Here is a 20,145-nt window from a genome sequence, read left to right on the forward strand (position 1 = left end):
ACATAAAAAAAGTTCTTGCGGCTGGAATATTTTGCCTCTCTGTTTTCCTGACTGTGAACAGCAGAATAATCATCACTGTGTGCATGCATTTTATTGGTCAAAACAAATCTACCTCTTTGCTTCATAAGTCCCATTGAAATGAATGAGTAGCCTGCGTTAAGCTGATGTCTGCCTCAACACAGTCTTAAAGTGGTTCCATGGCTCGCTGCCTCCTGAATACTTTTGGGAAATACGCTTATTCACTTTCTTGCCAAAAATCAGAGCTCTCTTATATTTGTGCGGGTAAATCTGCAGCTAAAGCCAGCAGGTTGTAATGCTACACTGTGTTTACGGAAAGAAAGTAAAAACTCCCAAATGGTCGACTCTAACTCAGGCCTAGCAGGATTAGGGCTGATTCAATAAAGTAGATGGTAAGTTGAGCCATTTTCAACATTTAAAAATTTGGTAAAAAATGTCACCCACAACACCAGCATGTGAATGTGTTTCATCAAAGTATGTGCGCTACTCGGGTGAGCTTTAGAAGTACTGGTAGGTAGATTGTGTTATCTATCCTTGGACAGCGCCAGGTTAGCCATTTCCAGACATAATTGGAACCTCAGCGAAACTACCTGAATGCTGCCTCTGTCTGCATATAAAGAGACATGAGAGAGGCAGCGATCTTGTCATCAAAACAGCAAATAATCACAATGTTCTAAGAGTTGAACTATCCCTTTAACCTTGGTGTTCTAAATGTAAAAGGAAGCCTGACTTTGCAACTGCGCTGCATAAACTTAAGCCAAAATCTATTTAGACATTGATTTTGGTGGATTCTTTATGATGAAATAGAAGTTTCCAGAATATTCTTTTCACCTAATCTAAACAGCGAAAGGAAAGGTTGGTGTTCGTGACTAAGTGATCTGTCAACCATCCGCTGTTCAGTCTCTTTACACCTGTCTCAGTGAAAGTGTGTATCAAGGCCACCTTCATCCCAGTTACCATCCCAACACATGACTTATTACATTGTAATCAGCACATTTACTGATTTTCTGAATTGATGTGTGATAGTGTACGGAGGTACATGTGACCTGACATGTTTAAAGTTGCAGGCTGATTACAGCTGTGTTGGTCAAGCTTTGAAAGAACATGAGACATAACGAGTCAAAGGGCTCGGAAAGTCAAAAAGTCAACCCGGGCTGGAGCAGTTCTGCAGAAGAAAAGATGGATTTCATTTGTGAGTCAGACGACTTAAACCTCACATAGAAAAGTCAAAAGTACAGTCAGAAGGCAAAACTGAATTCAAATATTTATTTCTGTTTTCATCATACAAAAAATAACATATGCAGTGAACATGTTATTTCATTTGAAGTAAATAAGGCTGAAGTGAAACCCTCAGTAACTACATATTCAGGGTGTTTTTCTTCATATTTCAGTCACACACTTATATTCTATTCATTTGAACACATTGTATATTTATTTCTTTTAACGTTATTATCTAAAGTAAAACTGTTTTTACTTTTTTAAGGATTATTTTGACATTGTTACATTTCTAAAGTGAAACCTTTAGAGAATAAACTTTGTTTTCAATGTTTTTTTTAGATTATTATTTATCGTTGTTACATTTCTAAAGTGAAACCTTTAGAGAATAAACTTTTTTTTAATGTTTTTTTTTTGTTTTAGAATATTATTTGTCATCGTTAAATTTCTAAAGTGAAACCTTTAGAGAATTAAGACAATTCTGGAAAGTGGGAAACATTTTCGCTGATTGCAACTGTTGTCATGTTGCTCAGCAAAGAGGACATCATTAAAAAAGTCTTTTTTTTAAGAACGCCTCTTCCTCAGCACCGCTTCTTCTCCTGCTGCGCGTGCTTCAACGTGCGACGTTCGCTCTGTGGGACCACAGGACGCAGAACTCGCATCTCCTTCCTCTCCAAACCTCATCCACACAAAGAATGAGGGTCGATGTGTCGCTCTTGCGGCATACCTGACCTCATTCACATAAAGAATGAGAGTCATCTTGGCATGGACGGGACAAGAGGCGACGGTTCACGGGGGTGGCCCTCTCGGGGGCCGGCGCCGTGCTGCCTGGACGGGAATCCTCCTCAGGAGTATCCAGGGATGAGCAGAAACAGGGTCATCCTGTTCATCGGGATGAGTATTTCCAGATAAGAAGCTTCACAGCATCTGAGCAAGAGAGGAGCCGAGGCCCAGATCAACGCTCGGGGAGGCTGATCTCAGGAACCCAGTCGCTCAGACTGCGGCTCTCCTCGCAGAACAGGTGCAGCTTCTCCAGAGCAGGGTCCTCCCAAGACCCATCGGCTGGGTTCTGTTCAAACAGGAAGAGGAAAGAGGCTTTAGTCGCGTGTTTCTTTCACAAAAGCACCACGTATAGACTTTAGATTTATAATCACACAATCTGGTTATCTGAGCTCTACATACCGTGATGAGGACGCAGTGAGCATCTTCAAGCTGCTCCGCCTTGTCGCCAACAATCTCAGCCAGACGCTGCATGTCGCTCACTCTGACAATGCTGATGTCGTTGTCGAAGCAGAAGGACTGGATGAGGGTGAAGTGGATCTGCAGAGCGATGTCGCACTGGAAATCCTCATCCATGGCCAGGACGCAGAAAGACACACTGTCCAGGTCACTGTGGATAAAGAAAGGTCACCTGTTAGCTGCTGCTGTTAGAGAGCGATCATGTCGGCTGGTCATAGAGGATGCCGAAGTCATATTCGAGTCATGTTTGGTTTACTTACTCAGTCATAATTTTAGCGCTCTCGTAGACTCCAACAGTGAGTCGATCCTCGCTCTGAGCACAGAGCAGAGCTTCCTTCAGAGATTTCCCGGGAGACTGCATGGTGATAGTTTAGCTTTAAGGTTCAGCTGATGTGGTCAGAAAGTCCAGAGAAGAGTGTTTGTGCTTCCTCTAAGGCTCTGCCAGCATTTATACTGCCGACCCGGCACACGCTCACTCTCTGATTGGCCGTTTGGGGCACAATGACTACAGCAGGCCTGCAGCCCCCACCCCATCCTCAGGGACGCGTGCCTATAGAAAAGTCTTAGAAAGTCGGGGGAAGTTTTGGTTGAAAGGATCAGATGTAGAAAGTCTGACCTTTTGAGATGTTTCTTTCAGCTTACAGGAATAATGAAACCACACAGGGAGACCACACTGTTGTCGTCAAAGTCCTCAAAGTCCTGGAAGAATTAGAAGCAACCAATACCTCCCATTCAAACAGGAACCATACAAGGTCTTCCATGTTCATGATCTACAGCACTTTACATCACAGCTGAACATTTTGCAAACCATGCCATTGAGTGGGATGTTTCAATGTCATGTTTTTGACATTCCAGGCAGCCATTGACTTCCATTCATTTCCAACATTTCTGCAGATTTGATGTTTACTATATATGATGGGTTCCTTACCTCAAGCGACTTTTACTTGTCTGCTTTTTGGATTTTCTACTGTAAAGAAAATGAATGGAAATGATTGGCTGTCCGGACTAGAATGGAAATAAATCTTCAAATCTGACCTTGAATCTCATAATATGCAGAAATAGCAACAAAACAGAAAATGTAGCACATTTTGAGGGTTTCACTTCAACTATATTATTCATTACATTTCTTTGTCGCTGCATTGTGTCTTTTCATGGAAAACCTCCACAATAATTCAACATTGTTCTCTGATTGTTCCTAAAGTACCTCATCTAAGTTAAATTTTGTCAAATTAGTGACATTTTGCCATGGTTACGTACTGTAATGTAAACCAAGGGTGTCCAGAAAAACACATTCAAAATTCAAAGCTATACAGTATGCATACACAAGTACACATGATTGACTAGAATTTGCACAAACACTAGCATGGTGCTCCAAATAGCTCTGATGAAGTTACATAATGTTTGCAGGGGACACGTTTCCAGATCATAAAAGCATAAAAATAACATTTGGGAACTTATTTAGCATACAAGTAACAGTTTGGTACTGTTTTAAGTGTCATAATGCAACATACCAACCATCCTAATGGAATTGGATGTCAGAGAGATTTATAACTCGTGGCCATGTATCGCCGCATGCACTGTTTTGTTTTTGTAGATTGAGCAGTGGCACGCGCCGCTGCTTTGCATGCCTAAATCCAGGCCTCACTTGAGGCGCGTGGCATCTGGAGATGCCTGCATGCTTTATCTCTCTGTCTGCATCACTCGCCATAGCAACCGCGAGATACCATCTGTCCCCGGGGGGAAGGCGAAGGGAAGGGTGGACAAAGGAAGTCAGACAGCACCTGCTTGGCCGTGAGGGTAGTTTTTTAATCCGCTGTAAATATGATTTTAAAGTTTTGAGGTTACGCAAAAGAAGTTTAGCTAGATCACGTATTGAGTTGTGCCTGTTGAATTGCTCACAAACACGCATTTGATCAATAAAAAAAGAACGATTTTCTGATATTCCTTCTGTAGGCTAAACTAGTCGCGTATTTTCCCTAACCACAGGTCGTATTGCACACACCAACAAGTCTAAACATCTTATCCTGCAGCTTTAGACTTCTATCCTCGTAGAAGAGTTCAAAGCTTTAGTCGCCGCAGGTCACCAGAAAAGAGCTTTGACCACCAACACCTGTCGCGCGCTGCCGGGGAGGCCTCCGTCTGGCAGATGTGCTTGAGCAACAATAGGTCGGTATCGATTTGCACGCGCCTGCCCTGTGGACATGCAAGCTGATCCTTCCTTAAATATCTCTGTTTCAGTCTCTGTCAGCTAGCTCCAAATCCAATTTCGGCCCAAATGTAAGCATCGCCACCAGCTGATGCGCAGCAGAGACTGAAAGCGAAATAAACAAATAACGTTGTTGCTGCAGTAATGCAGATAATAGTTTTGTTGTTGATCAAAACACACTTTCGGCATTCTCGTACGTGTTTACAGCTCAAACTGAAAGTGATTTGTATCTGCATTTACACGTCTGGCATCTTTTGGAGATGGCACGTATTCATTGTGAAAGTTTAGACCATATGAGCTCTTCTCTTTGGCATTCAAATTTAATCAAAACTCAGACAACAGCCCGGCGAATGTGGAGACTTGTAGACAAAAGATCGGCGCGCCCTGGGGTCGGGGTTGACCTGGGTTTAGGAGAGAGGGGAGGGTACCTCATAGCGACAGTTCTCCATCTGCCGCTCTGCCTCCCGCAGAACAATAGCGCTGAATCAATCACCGCCAACCTGTGTCTCCTGCACAGCCTCTCCACTCCTGCCCCCCCCCCCTCCTCTCATTTACGCAGCAGTGGCAGCAGGCCTGACTTGATGCAAGGTCTGTTTTAAATTATTATGCAGATAAAACAGGACCCAAAAAAGCACGAGCTGTTAGAGAGCTGCATCCGTGGAGCAGAGGAATTAGAGCCGCGCGTAAAAGTTTCGTTGTGCGTAAAAATGATCGTAAATGAACAGAAGGTTGTCAAAAACAAGTTTATTTAAAAGGCACAGATAAGGACATTACTGTATATTTACAATATATACTAAAAGTAACCAGTTCGATTAGTAAAAGTTGTTGTAACCAAATCAGTGAGTACAACTTTCGCCGTTCTTAAAAGCGATTGGAAATGAACAGAGTTGTCAGAAATAGGTTTGAATACAATCACGTATGAAGACATTTGCTGGATCCAAACACCAAATACCAAACAAAATTGCCTTAAACTGAAAGTGCAATAATTTTTTTTCTATAGAATTCAGTCCGTGTGGCCCCTGAAGTCCCCAGAGTAAATAAATAGAAACCGAGCAAGGATTTTCTGGACAGCTGATGGCCACGTGGTCAGCACAGGCCAGCAGCCGCAGATTGCGCAGCACGCACAGCGTTCTGGCACGCGCTGGTCATTTGCATTTGTATGGGGGACCAAGATAATAGAGGGCTTCTGTGCGCACAATGAGGCCGTTTTATGGGCAGCCTCTAGTCCACAGATGGCATCATCCACCTGCCCTTTCTCTCTGCTGTAGGGGGGAGGGGTCGCTTCACACTTTCTCCATGTTGTTGCTGCAATACTATCACCAAAAACCTAAAATGCAAGAAAATGTTCGGAGAGTTCGTTGAGTCTTCTTTTCGCTAAGTTGATACTTCATGTTTTGGAGTTTGAAGGGCTCGTGGGGCTTGAACTGGTCGAGAAATCGCGTTTGCGTTTCTAAAAAGGACAACGTGAAGCTTCAATGCGCTTTATGAGCCTTTATAAATGCTTGTAAAAGTAGAAAACATGTTCAGCATGCATCTCTGCAACAGGAATCACCGGCTGTGTTTTCAATCATTTGCAAAAGTAAAAGTGCTCCAGAGTGATCAAACTTTTATTTTAATGGAGCTATTTTTAGTTTCAGGCAGGCTGCATGCACTCAGAGGGGGAGCGTGCGTGGCTCGATGACCCCCATCAATCTGCCACGAGCCGGAGTGCGACAAAAGCATTATCATACCAATGCACCATTCAGCTTTAGCCAATCAGGGCGCAGCGCTTTCACTGCGCCGCACGAGCTGGAGAGTATAAAGGAGGAAGGCTGCAGATCTGAAAGCACTCTGCTCTCTTTCGGATTAACTCTCTGAACAAACTTTCTGAAGCTCTGCCTTTGCTTTGAATATCTTCATCATCTTCATCATGACTTTTGAGGAAGTTCTGATCCAGAAACCCGCCGAGCGTGCTCAGTGCGCCGGCAAAGCCCTGGAGGAGGTCCTGGTGACCGCTCAAGACAACGGTGCCCTCACCGTTGGTGTCTACGAGTGCGCAAAAGTAATGAATCTGTAAGTATGAAACTCCCAGCTGAAGATTTACCGCTTAGCCTCCTGCATTTTGTATCAATCATACCAGATAGTTTGGATGAAATCTCATGATCTTTTGTCCTTTGTTTTGTCTCCACAGTGACCCGGACAGTGTGTCTTTCTGCGTCCTGGCCATGGATGAGGATTTCCAGTGCGACATCGCTCTGCAGATCCACTTCACCCTCATCCAGTCCTTCTGCTTCGACAACGACATCAGCATCGTCAGAGTGAGCGACATGCAGCGTCTGGCTGAGCTTGTTGGTGACAAGAAGGAGCAGCTTGAAGATACGCACTGCGTCCTCATCACGGTATGTGGAGCTCAGATAAACAGATTGTGTGATTATAAATCAGTTCACAAGTCTATACGTGGTGCTTTTGTGAAAGAAACACGCGACTAAAGCCTCTTTCCTCTTCCTGTTTGAACAGAACCCAGCTGATGGGTCTTGGGAGGACCCTGCTCTGGAGAAGCTGCACCTGTTCTGCGAGGAGAGCCGCAGTCTGAGCGACTGGGTTCCTGAGATCAGCCTCCCCGAGCGTTGATCTGGGCCTCGGCTCCTCTCTTGCTCAGATGCTGTGAAGCTTCTTATCTGGAAATACTCATCCCGATGAACAGGATGACCCTGTTTCTGCTCATCCCTGGATACTCCTGAGGAGGATTCCCGTCCAGGCAGCACGGCGCCGGCCCCCGAGAGGGCCACCCCCGTGAACCGTCGGCTCTTGTCCCGTCCATGCCAAGATGACTCTCATTCTTTATGTGAATGAGGTCAGGTATGCCGCAAGAGCGACACATCGACCCTCATTCTTTGTGTGGATGAGGTTTGGAGAGGAAGGAGATGCGAGTTCTGCGTCCTGTGGTCCCACAGAGCGAACGTCGCACGTTGAAGCACGCGCAGCAGGAGAAGAAGCGGTGCTGAGGAAGAGGCGTTCTTAAAAAAAAGACTTTTTTAATGATGTCCTCTTTGCTGAGCAACATGACAACAGTTGCAATCAGCGAAAATGTTTCCCACTTTCCAGAATTGTCTTAATTCTCTAAAGGTTTCACTTTAGAAATTTAACGATGACAAATGATATATATTAAAAAAAAAACATAAAAAAAAGTTTATTCTCTAAAGGTTTCACTTTAGAAATGTAACAACGATACATAATAATCTAAAAAAAACATTGAAAACAAAGTTTATTCTCTAAAGGTTTCACTTTAGAAAATGGAGAAATAAAGTAAATGTTAAAAATGATGAGAATTTGTAAGATTGTCTTATAAACATTCACGTATTTACTGAAGACAGAAATGTAAACAAAATGAAAAGATTTGACCTGATGTTTGAAACAAAGTCATTTATATCTTTATAACACTGTAGAAATGGTTTGAAATCGTCAGTGAAAATGCTTAATAAAAAACAAAAAGTAAATATATTTTGGTGTGATGTGTTTTCACTTTCTGTGTGCATTGTGTGTGTTTGGGTGGAGGAGGTGGTGGTGGTGGGTGGGGGGGTGGGGGGGGTGGTCAGAGAGGAGGGGTGGTTATGAAACTAACAAAAGTTTCAGACTCAGCAGATTTGCGTGGAAGGCGCAAAGGCCTGTCATCTGCTGGCTGTTGTCCCTGCAGTAAAAAAAAAGAAAAAAAGAAACTCGGTCCCTCCTCCAGCAGACCTCATCTGCATGTGTATAGCGCAGCGCACAATAGCGGGAGCTCCGGGCCTGTCAGCTCCAGCGGTCCGCACAGAGCGCCTATTGTTTGGCCTGCAGATGTCTCCGCAGCCACGCCGCACCATCTGCCGCTTCCTGCTGGTGGGGGTCGGGCAGGGCAGGGCTGGGAGGAGTCTGGGGGGGGGGGGGGGGGGGGGGGGGGGGGGGGGGGGTTAGTGAGTTTTCCAGTGCCAGAGGGGGAGACAAGCGGGTTGGGTCTGTCTGGTTTGGGCCGGTTTGTGGCGATGGAGAGGGGGTCCCGAGTATCATCTGGTGTCCTGCCAGCTGCTGTCGTGACTGTTATTTACTCGCAGACACTTCAGTGAAACTACTGTAAACAAGGCACAGAGACGCGAACTCGGCTCTGTTCGGGTGCAGCAGCAGCAGCCACCTGCTCAGCGCCTCAACAATGAAAGCTGCGTGACGCATCAGTTTTTTCCAACACTTTATTTAGTTTTCATGCACAATAGGAGTCTTTTCAGGGGACTTTGGGGTTTGTTCACTTTTACAAACGTACAATGTTCATATTGAGGAACCCCCTCTCTGTGCACTCCAGTGGATTGTAGAGTTAAAAGCAGGTGCACAAATATATATTTGCATGAAAGAGTTATTGCACAGAAAATGATTTAATAACCGTGACAGTATTGTAAACTTCTTCTTGGGTTGTTTGGCTCTGGGAGCTTATGAAGAGTATTTGTGATTATTTTACAAATCTGAAGGGTCCAAAAGGAAAAAAAATAAAGTGATTTATTTATTTATTATTTATCTCTAACCTTTACTTCTTAATAATTCTGGATATTTTAATCTCTGCAGGCCTCTGAAATCATTCAAATCAAATCATTTTAGAAGGAAAATCACTCTTTAGTTGAATTCATATGGATTCTTAAAAACTTTTACTTTTGTTTGACTTCAGGCACTTCGACATATATGTTAGACTATCCAAAAAAGTTGCACTGGAGGAAATGAAACATATTTTAAAAGTATGCGTTAGTAAAAAAAACAAGTCACTTCCCCACAAACAATACAAAATATAAAATTAAAAAAACACCATGGCTACAAATGTCATGTTTGTATAAAAAAAGCCTTTATAAAAACTCTGCTGCAGTGTCTCGGGCCAGTCTTTTATGAAAGCACGCAAAATTTGGAGGTGTGTCTGAGGCCCTTGTAGGCCCGGAGCCCCTCTCTCTTGGGGTCCCTCACCATCCCTCGGACCACTGGGGGGCTGTCGCAGCCCCTCCTCTTCTGGGATCGGTGCAGCAGGATGCGATAAACCCCGGTGACGGGGCTGCGGCTGTTTTGGGGCCGATTGTTCTGCAGGTGCTCCGTGGAAAAGCCGAGCTCCTCCAGCAAGCCCCTGACCTCCTCCTCCACCTCCTCCGCCAGGTCCCCACGCTCCGAGTCCAGCACGCTCTGCAGAGGGCTCGCCGGTTCGGGAGGCCAGGGAAACTGCACGGGTAAGAGCCAATCGCAGCCCAGCATCTGGTCGATGGCGTAGCGCTCAGCGGGGGCCTTCTTCAAGATGCCCTTGATGAGCCTCTGGCAGGGGCCAGGCACCCAGGGGGGGACGGTGTACGCGCACTCGATGACGCAGCGCCGCAGCTTGCCCATGGTCTCGGCGCGGAACGGCATAGAGCCGGTCACCATGAAGAAAAGGAGGACCCCCATGGCCCACACGTCCACTTGGGGCCCCAGGTAGCACTCGTCCCTGAAGAGCTCTGGGGCGGCGTAGGGCGGCGAGCCGCAGAAGGTGTCGAGGGCCACGTTGCAGTTTGAAACCTGCGTGCTGAATCCAAAGTCCGCCACCTTTACGCAGCCGCTGCTGGTGAACAGAACGTTCTCCGCCTTCAGGTCCCGGTGAATGACGTTGATGTTGTGCTGCACGGCAAAACGCAAAACACACGCTGGTCGGATATTTCGAAGTATCAAACAAATCTGACATGATAGATTTTCTGTGGGACTGTTTATTATAAGCTGGATCGTAAGCTGACCTTTCATTTCTATTGATAATAATAACCTTCTACATATTGATCAGACGACGGATTAGACGAGTTTTAAAGCAGTCAAAGTGAGTACTGCCCAATTGGGCTCTGCTCGGGATCTAAAGGGACCGATAAATGTGAACATTGCTCGCCTTCTCCTGTTGAGAAATAGGTGAAATTGTGGTAGTACTTGTAGTACCTTTAAGTACTTTGTGTATATATATGTTTTTGAGTGATTAAAATAGGTTACATGGTCCATTTGATCAGAATCTCTTCGTCATGTATGTTTTTTAAATTTTTTTTTTTAATTTTTTAAAAGTGATTTGTACTACATGTGTACACTCTGTCGCCCCCCCTCTAGAACCAAATTGGGCTCCGCTGGGGATCTAAAGGTTAAAACCTGACACATTTTAGTTGCTCGCTGTATTTAGAGTAGCTGAGCTCATGAAATCACAGCAGCAATGAAGATAGTAGGTAATATGTCTGATTTGAGCGTGACTCAATAGAATAAATAAATAAACAGCAACATTTTTGAGTTTCCATGTCACCGACCATATATTTGATGGCAGCCAGGATCTGGGCGAACGTGATCTTGCTGGCGTTGTCAGACATCTTTCCCTCGGTGGAGATCCTGTTGTGGAGGTCTCCTCCTCCTGCGTACTCCAGCACCAGGTAGAGGCGGCTTGGCGTCTCCACCACCTCGTACAGACAGACCACGTTCGGATGCTGCAGGCACTCCATGCTGCTGATCTCCTTGGAGAGCAGACGCTGGGCCTGGCCGTCCAACCTGGTCTTGTCCAGGATCTTCAGGGCTACTTTGTCTACGAATAAAGCAACACGGAGACATCAGACAACAGTCTGGCTGTCAACAAGGACATCAAATGAATCAATGCCAGATTAAAAAATGTTATTTCATATCACTGGAAACTGATAGCATGGCAGATATCACTGTTGTTATCTAGCTAAACAGTGTAGTCTGACTGCATGTGCAGCTACCTTTAGTCAGAGCGTGGAAAGCCAGTTTGACCCTGGAGAAGGTCCCACAGCCAATCTCCCCGCGGACCTTGTAGAAGCCTACCCTGCGGCCTATGATCAGGTCCTTGATGGTCTTCCCGTCCTTGCACATGTCGGTGGTGAGCTTCTGCAGGGGGGTGGGGCGCGGCAGCTCGTCGGCCTTCTCATCGTCCGGGCCGGTTTCGGATTCGTCCGTCAGGCTGTAGCGGCTGTGGTGCCACTTGGTGATTGCCACCTCGTACTGGCCTCCAGGCATTTCTGCAGCAGGTTGAAAACATAGACAATACATATAGCAGGGAGTTATTCAACACATTCTTCTTCCAGGTCTTCACTGACACCATATCACTTCAGATTTAGACATATTAAATACAGATTCTTGGATGGCTTAGCACAGGAAGAATATAGAAAGCGATATTCTTGTTTTCTTACCAAGTTTCCAAAGTTCTGCACTGCATCAATACACAGCCGTAGAATCCATTGCACGCAGCAATATACAAAAAGTTGTTCTTTTGGCCCCGTAGGACCCAGAAAAATAAACCCTCGCATGTGGAAGTCTGACTTTCTGTGGTGAAATCATTGCAGGTCCAGGTACGCCGAGCAGAACGGTGCCGTCACAGTCTCCTTCTCAGTCCTCCCCAACACACTACAGTACACCGATGGCCAAAAACACAGGAGGGGAGGGGGCGCGCATGTTTGAGCCACTAGTCAAGTGGACAGACGACAAGAGCTTTACTGGCCACACCCCTCACAGCTCACCTCTGCACCCTCTCCTCCTTGTGTAACGAACTCTAATCCTGTTTAAATTTGGGTCTGTGCCAATAGATTGGCATCTCCAATCCTGATGTCAGATCAGGGCAACAATTATGCTAAAATGATCCAGCGGTCGATAAATGTGCACATTGTATTTCTATCCACGGCGTGTACACATATGACCAGCATGCTTTGGTGTTGCAGGTTTTAGCAGAGAGAGGCTGTGTTGTGCAGCTATAGGTGGATCTCTTGGCTTCTGCGAAGATGAAATGTTACGCAACGGTGTTACCCAATGTTCCCATGGAGATGAGCTCTCTGTCCCCTGCAGACGCTGGCTGAGCAGCGCAGATAAAGAGATTACAAAGCACAAGGTCAGCTCGTCACCAGGCGGAGCGTCTTCACACCGGTGCGTTGTCCCGGTGAGGAGGCAGGACGGAGGGACAGCAGGGGACACACTTCACAGTCAAAAGACACCAATACCGTTACACGGGCACATTCAAATCGGCTTTCTTTTGAATAATGCATGTTTAGTTTAACATAGTTTATCGCAGATATTCTGGTATCTGTAAACATGTCATTATTTATATAACAGATTTTCCTGAGGTGAGTTCTTTATATTGCTTCTTATTGTTTTTTTCCTGCCAAAGAAAGATATTCGGCTTACTATCACATACGACAAAGACAAGCTGCAAAGCCTCACATTTAGGAATCTGGAACTAGGGACTATTTGGGTCATTTGCATAATAAATACATTTTAAAGATGAAAAGATTCTGCCAGTCGCTTCCTCTCTCAATTCATAAATTACCAAATTGAAGGGATCGTTATAAAAATACTGAGTTTACACTATTTGTTAGAAACATAATGATTCAAAACAAATATTCGCCAAGCTGTCGCTCAGATCATATATACATCTTTTTTTACTCTCAAATTTCTATCCCTCAAATATTCAATATCTGATTAAGTCCAACATATCTTAAATTGTGCATAATCAACTGCAGAAATAGATCTTGGTATTAAGCTTACATCAGTTAAGCAGGAGTGCTGCATCACTACGATCTCTGCAGACTTTGACTTTCAACAATGGTAAACCTTGAACAAAAAGTTAAGGGAGCAGAGTTTAAGAGCTTTTTTAATAAATGCCAAGAATAATGGAACACGAGTTTGACTTCAAGGAATCTGAAATAAATAGAAGAAATGAGTTAAATGATTTATTTTTCTTTTGAGTGAAAGGAAATGAACTGATCTAATTCCCTGAAAGGGATTAACCTTCCAGCTGACTGATTCAACCAGACATGCGCTTCTCCTGCTTCAGCGCCTCCCACCCATGCAGGCGTCTGATTGGATTAAAGCCTTAAACAGGAATATGGCCTGCGTTTACATGAAACTCTCTGCACACTGGTCCCCTGCAAGCAGGGCGGTGCACAAGAAGCACTATAGTTAAATAAGTGATCTGCAACTCTGAACTTTGCTTTGATACTAAAATACTAATCTGGAAATAAAAAAAAAAAACTGTAGTCACTTCTGGTCCCTGTGACGTCGGGAGATTCATGCACCTGCAGAGCTGACAGGTCAACAGCTTGCCAGCCTTTTAATCAAACTAGATCTTTCTCTTCTTCAGGCGGCTGTCATTAAAGCCGCCGGCACGCTGGTTCTCTTCCAACTCTTTGATCCTCTGACGCAGAGCCACAATCTCCTTGTTCTTCTCCTCCTGGAAGAACTGCAGCTTCTGAGGACACAAACACACACACACACACACTACACTGGAACCAGGCAATGCAAACAAGACGTATTAAATCTACCCGCTAATTCTAAATCTTTTATCCAGTGATTATTGAGGATAGCTGAGAAATTGCTCCTCAATTCGCGAGGATATAAAACAGAGAAAAGCTCACATTTGAGGAGCTGGAATTAGAGAATGTTTGACCTATATTCTGATAAATAAATAAATAAATTGGCACATGACGGTGATGATGTTGCGAGACACACGGCTGCTGACGACTTTCAAAAGAACAGACGTGTGTGTGTGTTCTGCTGAGCACAAAGCAAACTTTAGAGGGAGTGCGTCTGAACATTTGATGTCGATGCAAAGACGCAAGTGGATGCAACCGGAGACAAAGACACGTCTGTGTAACTTGAAAATGAATCAACGTCTGTCAAATAATGTGCTCTGTCTCTCGGTGTTATGAGAAGAGAAAGTGGAGGGAAATAAAAGTTTCTTGCAGGTTTTGGGTGCACACTCGATGCTTGGTGTGTGTGCCTTGATCGCTAGCTACAAATCACGTTTGCACAGTCAGCATGTTGGCGAGCAAAAACACCGCAGAGGTCAAATTCGGGAGAGTAACCTGAGGTTAAAATGAAGACGGCTTTCTTCTTCAGACTTTCGTCTGTCAGACAAAGCTTGGAATGAGCCTAATGTTGCTTAAAAGGTGAGGACTAACAAGATGAGACATCAAAGTACAATTGAATCAAATTGGCTTTGGTCTGAGCTGAGGTTCACATGCCAAGGATACAAACGGCCCAAACCATCGAGCAGGATCAAACATCAGTGACATCACTTACACACTGATTCTGTCCCAGCACCGGCACAAACATGTTTACAGTTTTTAAACATGTTCCTGTTATGTGCCTGGTTAGTTTGCCTCTGTGATGTATAACAAGAGATGTAAAAGACACTGTGTGGGACGCTCACCCTCTTGTAGACGCTCTGTGGAAGAAGGTTGGAGCCGTGTTGTTGTTGTTGTTGCTGCTGCTGCTGTTGGCTCCACTGAGCTGTGCTCTGAACTCTGGCTAACTTCGCACCAAACTGCCAAAAACGTACACAGAAAAAACACCAACGAGCTTAAAAGGGAAGCTGGAACTGGTTCCTCAAGACAAAAGCAGAGACTAGGCTCAAACTTGAAATCATTTCTGGGGTTTCTGCTCATTCCACAGAGCTTACACAGAGATTCTTGTGACTTTTTTCACTGTACGTGAATCAGAAAAACATTCCCTCCGGTAACACTGTTTGGAAGTAGCGTTTAATTTACCTCCATCTGCAACTTCAGGAGCTCGCTCTGCCTCTCCCTCTCCTGGTCCTTCAGCCTCTTCTTTAACTCCTCCAGATCCAGATCCTTTCTCTCCAGCACATTCTTTCCTTCAGCATCTTTAGCTTCCACTGTCAACAGCAGGCCCCAGACAAATACAGATTAATCTACACAAATCTATGTCCCTCTCTTCTCTTATACTGTTACCAAACTTTATTACATTTCTAGATATAACTGATCCAATGTCTATGTCTTCCATTACGACTTTGGGGCTGAAGCGAGGTTGTTTTGTACATATATGATCTAAGTATTCCCTGAAACATCTCACAACATCAGCATCTGTTTTGTGTGTTCTTACGCTGATGGAAGCCCTCCCTGCGGGCGTCCTCCAGCTCTCTTCTGCACTGCTGCCGTACAGTCTCTAGCTCCCTCTTGTGTCTCTCTCCCTCTGCCCTCATGTCACTGACGAGGCTCTGACGCTCAGCCTCTCCATCCTGAAGGCCACACGTCTCTAGTTGAAATTACTTCCAAGCAAACATTTGCAAATCGCTTCCTGGTTTTAAGGTTTTGAAAGGCACCAACAAAAAACCAACTTGTAAATCACAACTTTCATTTGATATAGATTATTTGTCCAAAGTGGAGCGGAGGGTGAGTAAATATGTCACAACAACATCCAGAGAACATGAACTTATCCACAGACCAGCTACAGAAATATAAACATCCACCTTTCAATACAACTTATCTGCCGTATTTAATGTACGTAATGATAACTTCTGCCAGTGTTCACTCCTGCTTCAGTCCTTTACCTTTGCTCTTCTCTCGTTCTGCTGTTTCATTTCCACCATATCGTTCTTCAGTCTCTCATTCTCTACTACAACGTGAACAGTTTCAAAACATACAATGAAAATCCTGACGAAGAATTTCATCTATAATTTCACTTTATGTAAATTGCTATAGTGCGTTATTGACGATTATAGATCCCAATTAAAACTGCACTACTAGATGGATCTCACTCAGAAAATAAGACATTTTACCAACAGCAGCACTATTACATCAATAACCATATATTTGTTGTAGACTCCATCTTCTTCTTTAACTTGTGTTGAACCTGTGCTACATGAGTGCTTAGGATTGGCTCTGTGTAGTATGTATATTTATTCCTAAAAAAGACTGATTTGAGTATTTTAAGTATCCAGTGGTATTATATATATATATATATAAATATACTGTGTGTGTGTTAGTGCATTTACCTCTGAGGTTGCACTGCTCCTGCAGAGTCTGCTGCAGTCTGTTCACTGTGACGAGGAGACTGTCTCTCTCTGCAACAGGTAGATCGATAGAATCAGCAACGTGTCATGTTTGTTTAAAGGTTTTTAGGTGCCATGTAAAGGTAAAGATTCCAGTGTAAAACACATAAAGTAAAACACAACCACTGCTTGACTACCTTTACCCAGCACTGTATGAAACTGAAGCTCACCCATCCAGTATTTTACATACAATTAAGAGTCTGACACAGTGCAGTCATCATCATCTGTCTTTAAGTGTTGAACTGCATGACAATGTGGTAGAAATTACATCCCTACAACAAATCAGCCCATCTGCACATTTTCAACAAATTTAGGATTTCATTTCCTGAACTGGAAAAGCCAGATCAGGAGGCCTGTCGATGGGCAAAATCACCAGCAGAGGGAGACATACACCAAATCAAGCCCACCAAGGACCTTGAATAAATAAAAATAAATGTTGTAGTCAAAAGGTTAAATATAACTCCAGGTTTAAAATGAAAATACTCACCCTCAAGCAGACTCTTCTCCTTGGTCAGATAGAATTTCATGAGTCGATTGGCATCCTCCAGCATGATCTCCAACACGTTGTTTCTGCCATGAACTTCTGTCATTTTCTGTTTCATAAAAGTAAAGGCAAGTGGTAACACTCAACTCTTTAGACTTGTCTTCATGGCCCCTCAAGGAGGTCCATGGGTCCGGTTATAGGTACTTGTTACTACAATACATCCCAGAGAATATGGTTCAGCATTAAATGATTAGTTCAGCGTTATCTATCTATCTTAACACAATAGCAGACACTAATTGAAATCAAATTATAAAGAAATACTCTATAATACAATGTGGACAAAATTAGGAAACAGCAAACAAGTAATTACTGTTACAGTAATGAATTACTGTGGTTAAGGTCATTTATGAGGCGAACAGTTTAGCTACTCCTTAAGCCGGCCTGTGGCTACCTATCTGTATTTAAGTGACTATGTTTCGACAACTCACTCTCAAACTTTTAAATATTATGTCTTATAAAGTACCAACAAAAATGAATTGTAAGACAAGTGTAGAGACAACTTGTGTAGACAAGTAAATCAAACGGCAGAGACGTCCTTAGTTAGCTACCAGTGCGTTAGCATAGCTAACGTTAGCTACCTTACCCGTTCCAGGTGCATAAACTCCTCCATACACCTGTCGAGGTTAACACAGTTTAACTTCATCATTTCAGTCCAAGAAACAGCAAACGGCTGGAAGAAGTACAAGTATCGTATTACTGCTTCGGTTTCATTAAAGCTACACTGACATTAAACCAGCTAATAGTCTTCTGTAGCTGCTGGCTACTGAGGTATGTGGTTGCATGTTAAGGTTAAAGCTATGCTCCCCCTGCACGTGCTAGTACACGGCTATGCTAATGTGCTCCTGCTAACATAAATGATTCATATAAATAAGTATCTGAATACTGAGTTTGGGATCAACTCTGTCATCTTACATGAGATGGAACAAGTATCCCACTGATGCAACCGCATGCAGAATTCGGTAAGCTAAACATTCAAATAAAAAAATAAGATAATTCTTTCAGACTTTTTTGAATTACTATACTATACATTTTTGGGAATTATTTCGACATACTCTACGACTTTTCAATAACTTTTTAATGACTTTTTTTGACATACTATACTATGACTTTTGGGGGGCTTTTTTTCGATATACTTTTTTATGATTTAAAAAAATATATAAAAAATAAAAATTACACATTAAAAGTATGATAAATAAGTAAACCATTTAATAAATTAAGTTAAACATACAATACAGTCTAATTAAGTGGTTGGATCCACATTATTGCCTATACATGGTACAAAATATGAAGTGTTTATATAGTACAGTGTATTTATATTGCACATACATACATTGATATTGATTCTGATGTTAAGAGCATGTAGGTTGTGCAGTGTGACAGCGTATCTCTTCTTCACACACTACGTGTGAAGCAGCCTGTCACAGAAGGAGCTGCAAAGTGCTGTTAGAGTGTCTTTGCATATGGAGGGAAGTGTTCTCATGGGATGATAGTTTAGCCATCAATCTCCTTTCTGCCATCACTTCCACTGGATCTAAGGGGCATCCTAGGACACAGCTGGCCTTCTTAAAGAGAGGGCCTCAGCTCTACAGAGCATAATAGACACTTTCAGCTCATTGCTTCGGTATTCTGGCTGCAACTTTGGTGTTTTGGTTCGCTCTCACTGCTCTCAGCACCGGTAAAGTTCGCAACTAGCTGGTGAACATAGTAGAGAGTTGGTGGAGGCCAAAAACAGAGCTAGAAGATTCAGTATGTGATGATCTGTGATGATACACTTCATATCATCTTGACCCAGAGCATACATACAAGGTTCAACCAAGAACGAAACATGTCAGCAGTTTAATTTGTGTTGTTTTTGATTTGGATATAAAATAATGAATAGAAAGGCAGTAGACACGAGTAGACATGAACTAATATTAAACTTGAATCACTGCAGGCTTCCATCAACATCATGCGAAGATTACACAATTTATAAATCCCACATTTATTGCATTTAATTGCTGCAAAGGGTTTTCTTTTTTCACTGAGTTAATTTGTCTTTCCTGATCCTTGAATACCATGTGGGGCTTTTGATTTGCCACTGGGATGATACCGAGCAGCCCACGGTCATCAAAAAGCTTCGTGAAGCAATAAAATCACAGTTTTATTATTGAATTGTTATTAATATTCACCTTTATATGCACATAGTGAGAAGATCACTTTGTGGTGCATTTTGCGACATATTTCTAAAAACAAGGGACACTAATGATGCATGTATGTTACCTGGACAACCTCCACATGATGGCAGTATTGTAACTTCATTCACTTTTTATTCACTAATATATTTTTGCCACTAATGACTGTTGCTAATTGCAACCGCTTAGTACCACAGTCACATTTATATCAGTGATAGCTGAATACTTGAAAGGCTAAATTATAGTTCATAGGAGGGATAATACAGCATTCATTTTACTGACTACACAACAGCTACAAACAATACAAGCTTATATTTATTTATTTTCTTACTCATGGCTTTGTATGCGTTAAGTATGAATTTATCAGAAATGTATTCAATGTACCCTCATGGTGACTGTTAATTAATTTGAAATACATAGAAACTGTGCCAACTGTGTGATTTATAATAATTATGATTTCATACACTGGTGCTGTGCATAGTTAGCTTGTTAGCACAACCAGTAGGAGCATCTAGAGATGCTATAGATTACGCCTGCTTAACTTAGCTTGTCAAAGTTAATTCTGTGATACAGAATGTCGTGTGCAGCTTGTAAATTAAAGCTTTCCTCAAATTTAGTGAACGGACACATTATTAAATGCAAAAGAGCCACAGTTATTAATAAAAGAAGCAGTTGCAGCCTTAAAACATTCCTCTTTTCAGCCATGACAGCTGGATTTTGTATCACTTCCGGGCAGGAAAGGAAGCGAACTACACAACATTGTTGTCAAATCAAGAACAAATATATATTTACATTTTTTTCTGGTAATGACAAAGAACATTTTTTGGGAAATGTTCTATCAAACGTCACCTAACACGTAGAATTAAATTATTTTGAATATTACAACTAAAAGGGAAGGAGATATTCGCTCACTTCCTCTTCAGTA

At 43.0% G+C, this 20,145-nt stretch overlaps 4 protein-coding genes across 4 annotated transcripts; 1 reads left to right on the forward strand and 3 right to left on the reverse strand.

The window, feature by feature from the left end:
• Positions 1-2,188: 2,188 nt before the first annotated feature.
• LOC306710725 (growth arrest and DNA damage-inducible protein GADD45 gamma-like) lies at positions 2,189-2,833 on the reverse strand (the record flags this gene model as incomplete). The annotated part of the gene is made up of 3 exons (XM_079179398.1): positions 2,189-2,302; positions 2,416-2,623; positions 2,733-2,833. 3 exons carry the CDS (start codon positions 2,831-2,833, stop codon positions 2,189-2,191), a joined length of 423 nt encoding a protein of 140 aa, XP_079035524.1.
• A 3,754-nt stretch (positions 2,834-6,587) lies between these two features.
• On the forward strand, positions 6,588-7,288 carry LOC306710955 (growth arrest and DNA damage-inducible protein GADD45 gamma-like; the record flags this gene model as incomplete). The annotated part of the gene is made up of 3 exons (XM_079179704.1): positions 6,588-6,730; positions 6,849-7,056; positions 7,175-7,288. 3 exons carry the CDS (start codon positions 6,588-6,590, stop codon positions 7,286-7,288), a joined length of 465 nt encoding a protein of 154 aa, XP_079035830.1.
• Positions 7,289-8,975: 1,687 nt separating this feature from the next.
• Positions 8,976-11,936, reverse strand: nim1kb (NIM1 serine/threonine protein kinase). The gene is made up of 4 exons (XM_079178599.1): positions 11,854-11,936; positions 11,407-11,682; positions 10,963-11,231; positions 8,976-10,306 (listed from the first exon to the last, which is right to left on the reverse strand). The coding sequence occupies exons 2-4, from the start codon at positions 11,678-11,680 to the stop codon at positions 9,554-9,556; spliced, it is 1,296 nt and encodes a 431-aa protein (XP_079034725.1). The 5' UTR covers positions 11,681-11,682; positions 11,854-11,936; the 3' UTR covers positions 8,976-9,553.
• Positions 11,937-13,697: 1,761 nt separating this feature from the next.
• On the reverse strand, positions 13,698-17,695 carry ccdc152 (coiled-coil domain containing 152; the record flags this gene model as incomplete). The annotated part of the gene is made up of 8 exons (XM_079178682.1): positions 13,698-13,901; positions 14,865-14,978; positions 15,202-15,329; positions 15,557-15,692; positions 16,005-16,069; positions 16,449-16,517; positions 16,993-17,098; positions 17,633-17,695. The coding sequence occupies 8 exons, from the start codon at positions 17,693-17,695 to the stop codon at positions 13,773-13,775; spliced, it is 810 nt and encodes a 269-aa protein (XP_079034808.1). The 3' UTR covers positions 13,698-13,772.
• Positions 17,696-20,145: the final 2,450 nt, after the last annotated feature.

The sequence above is a fragment of the Pholis gunnellus genome (assembly GCF_910591455.1).
Source record: "Pholis gunnellus genome assembly, chromosome: 18".
NCBI classification, from domain to species: Eukaryota; Metazoa; Chordata; class Actinopteri; order Perciformes; family Pholidae; genus Pholis; species Pholis gunnellus.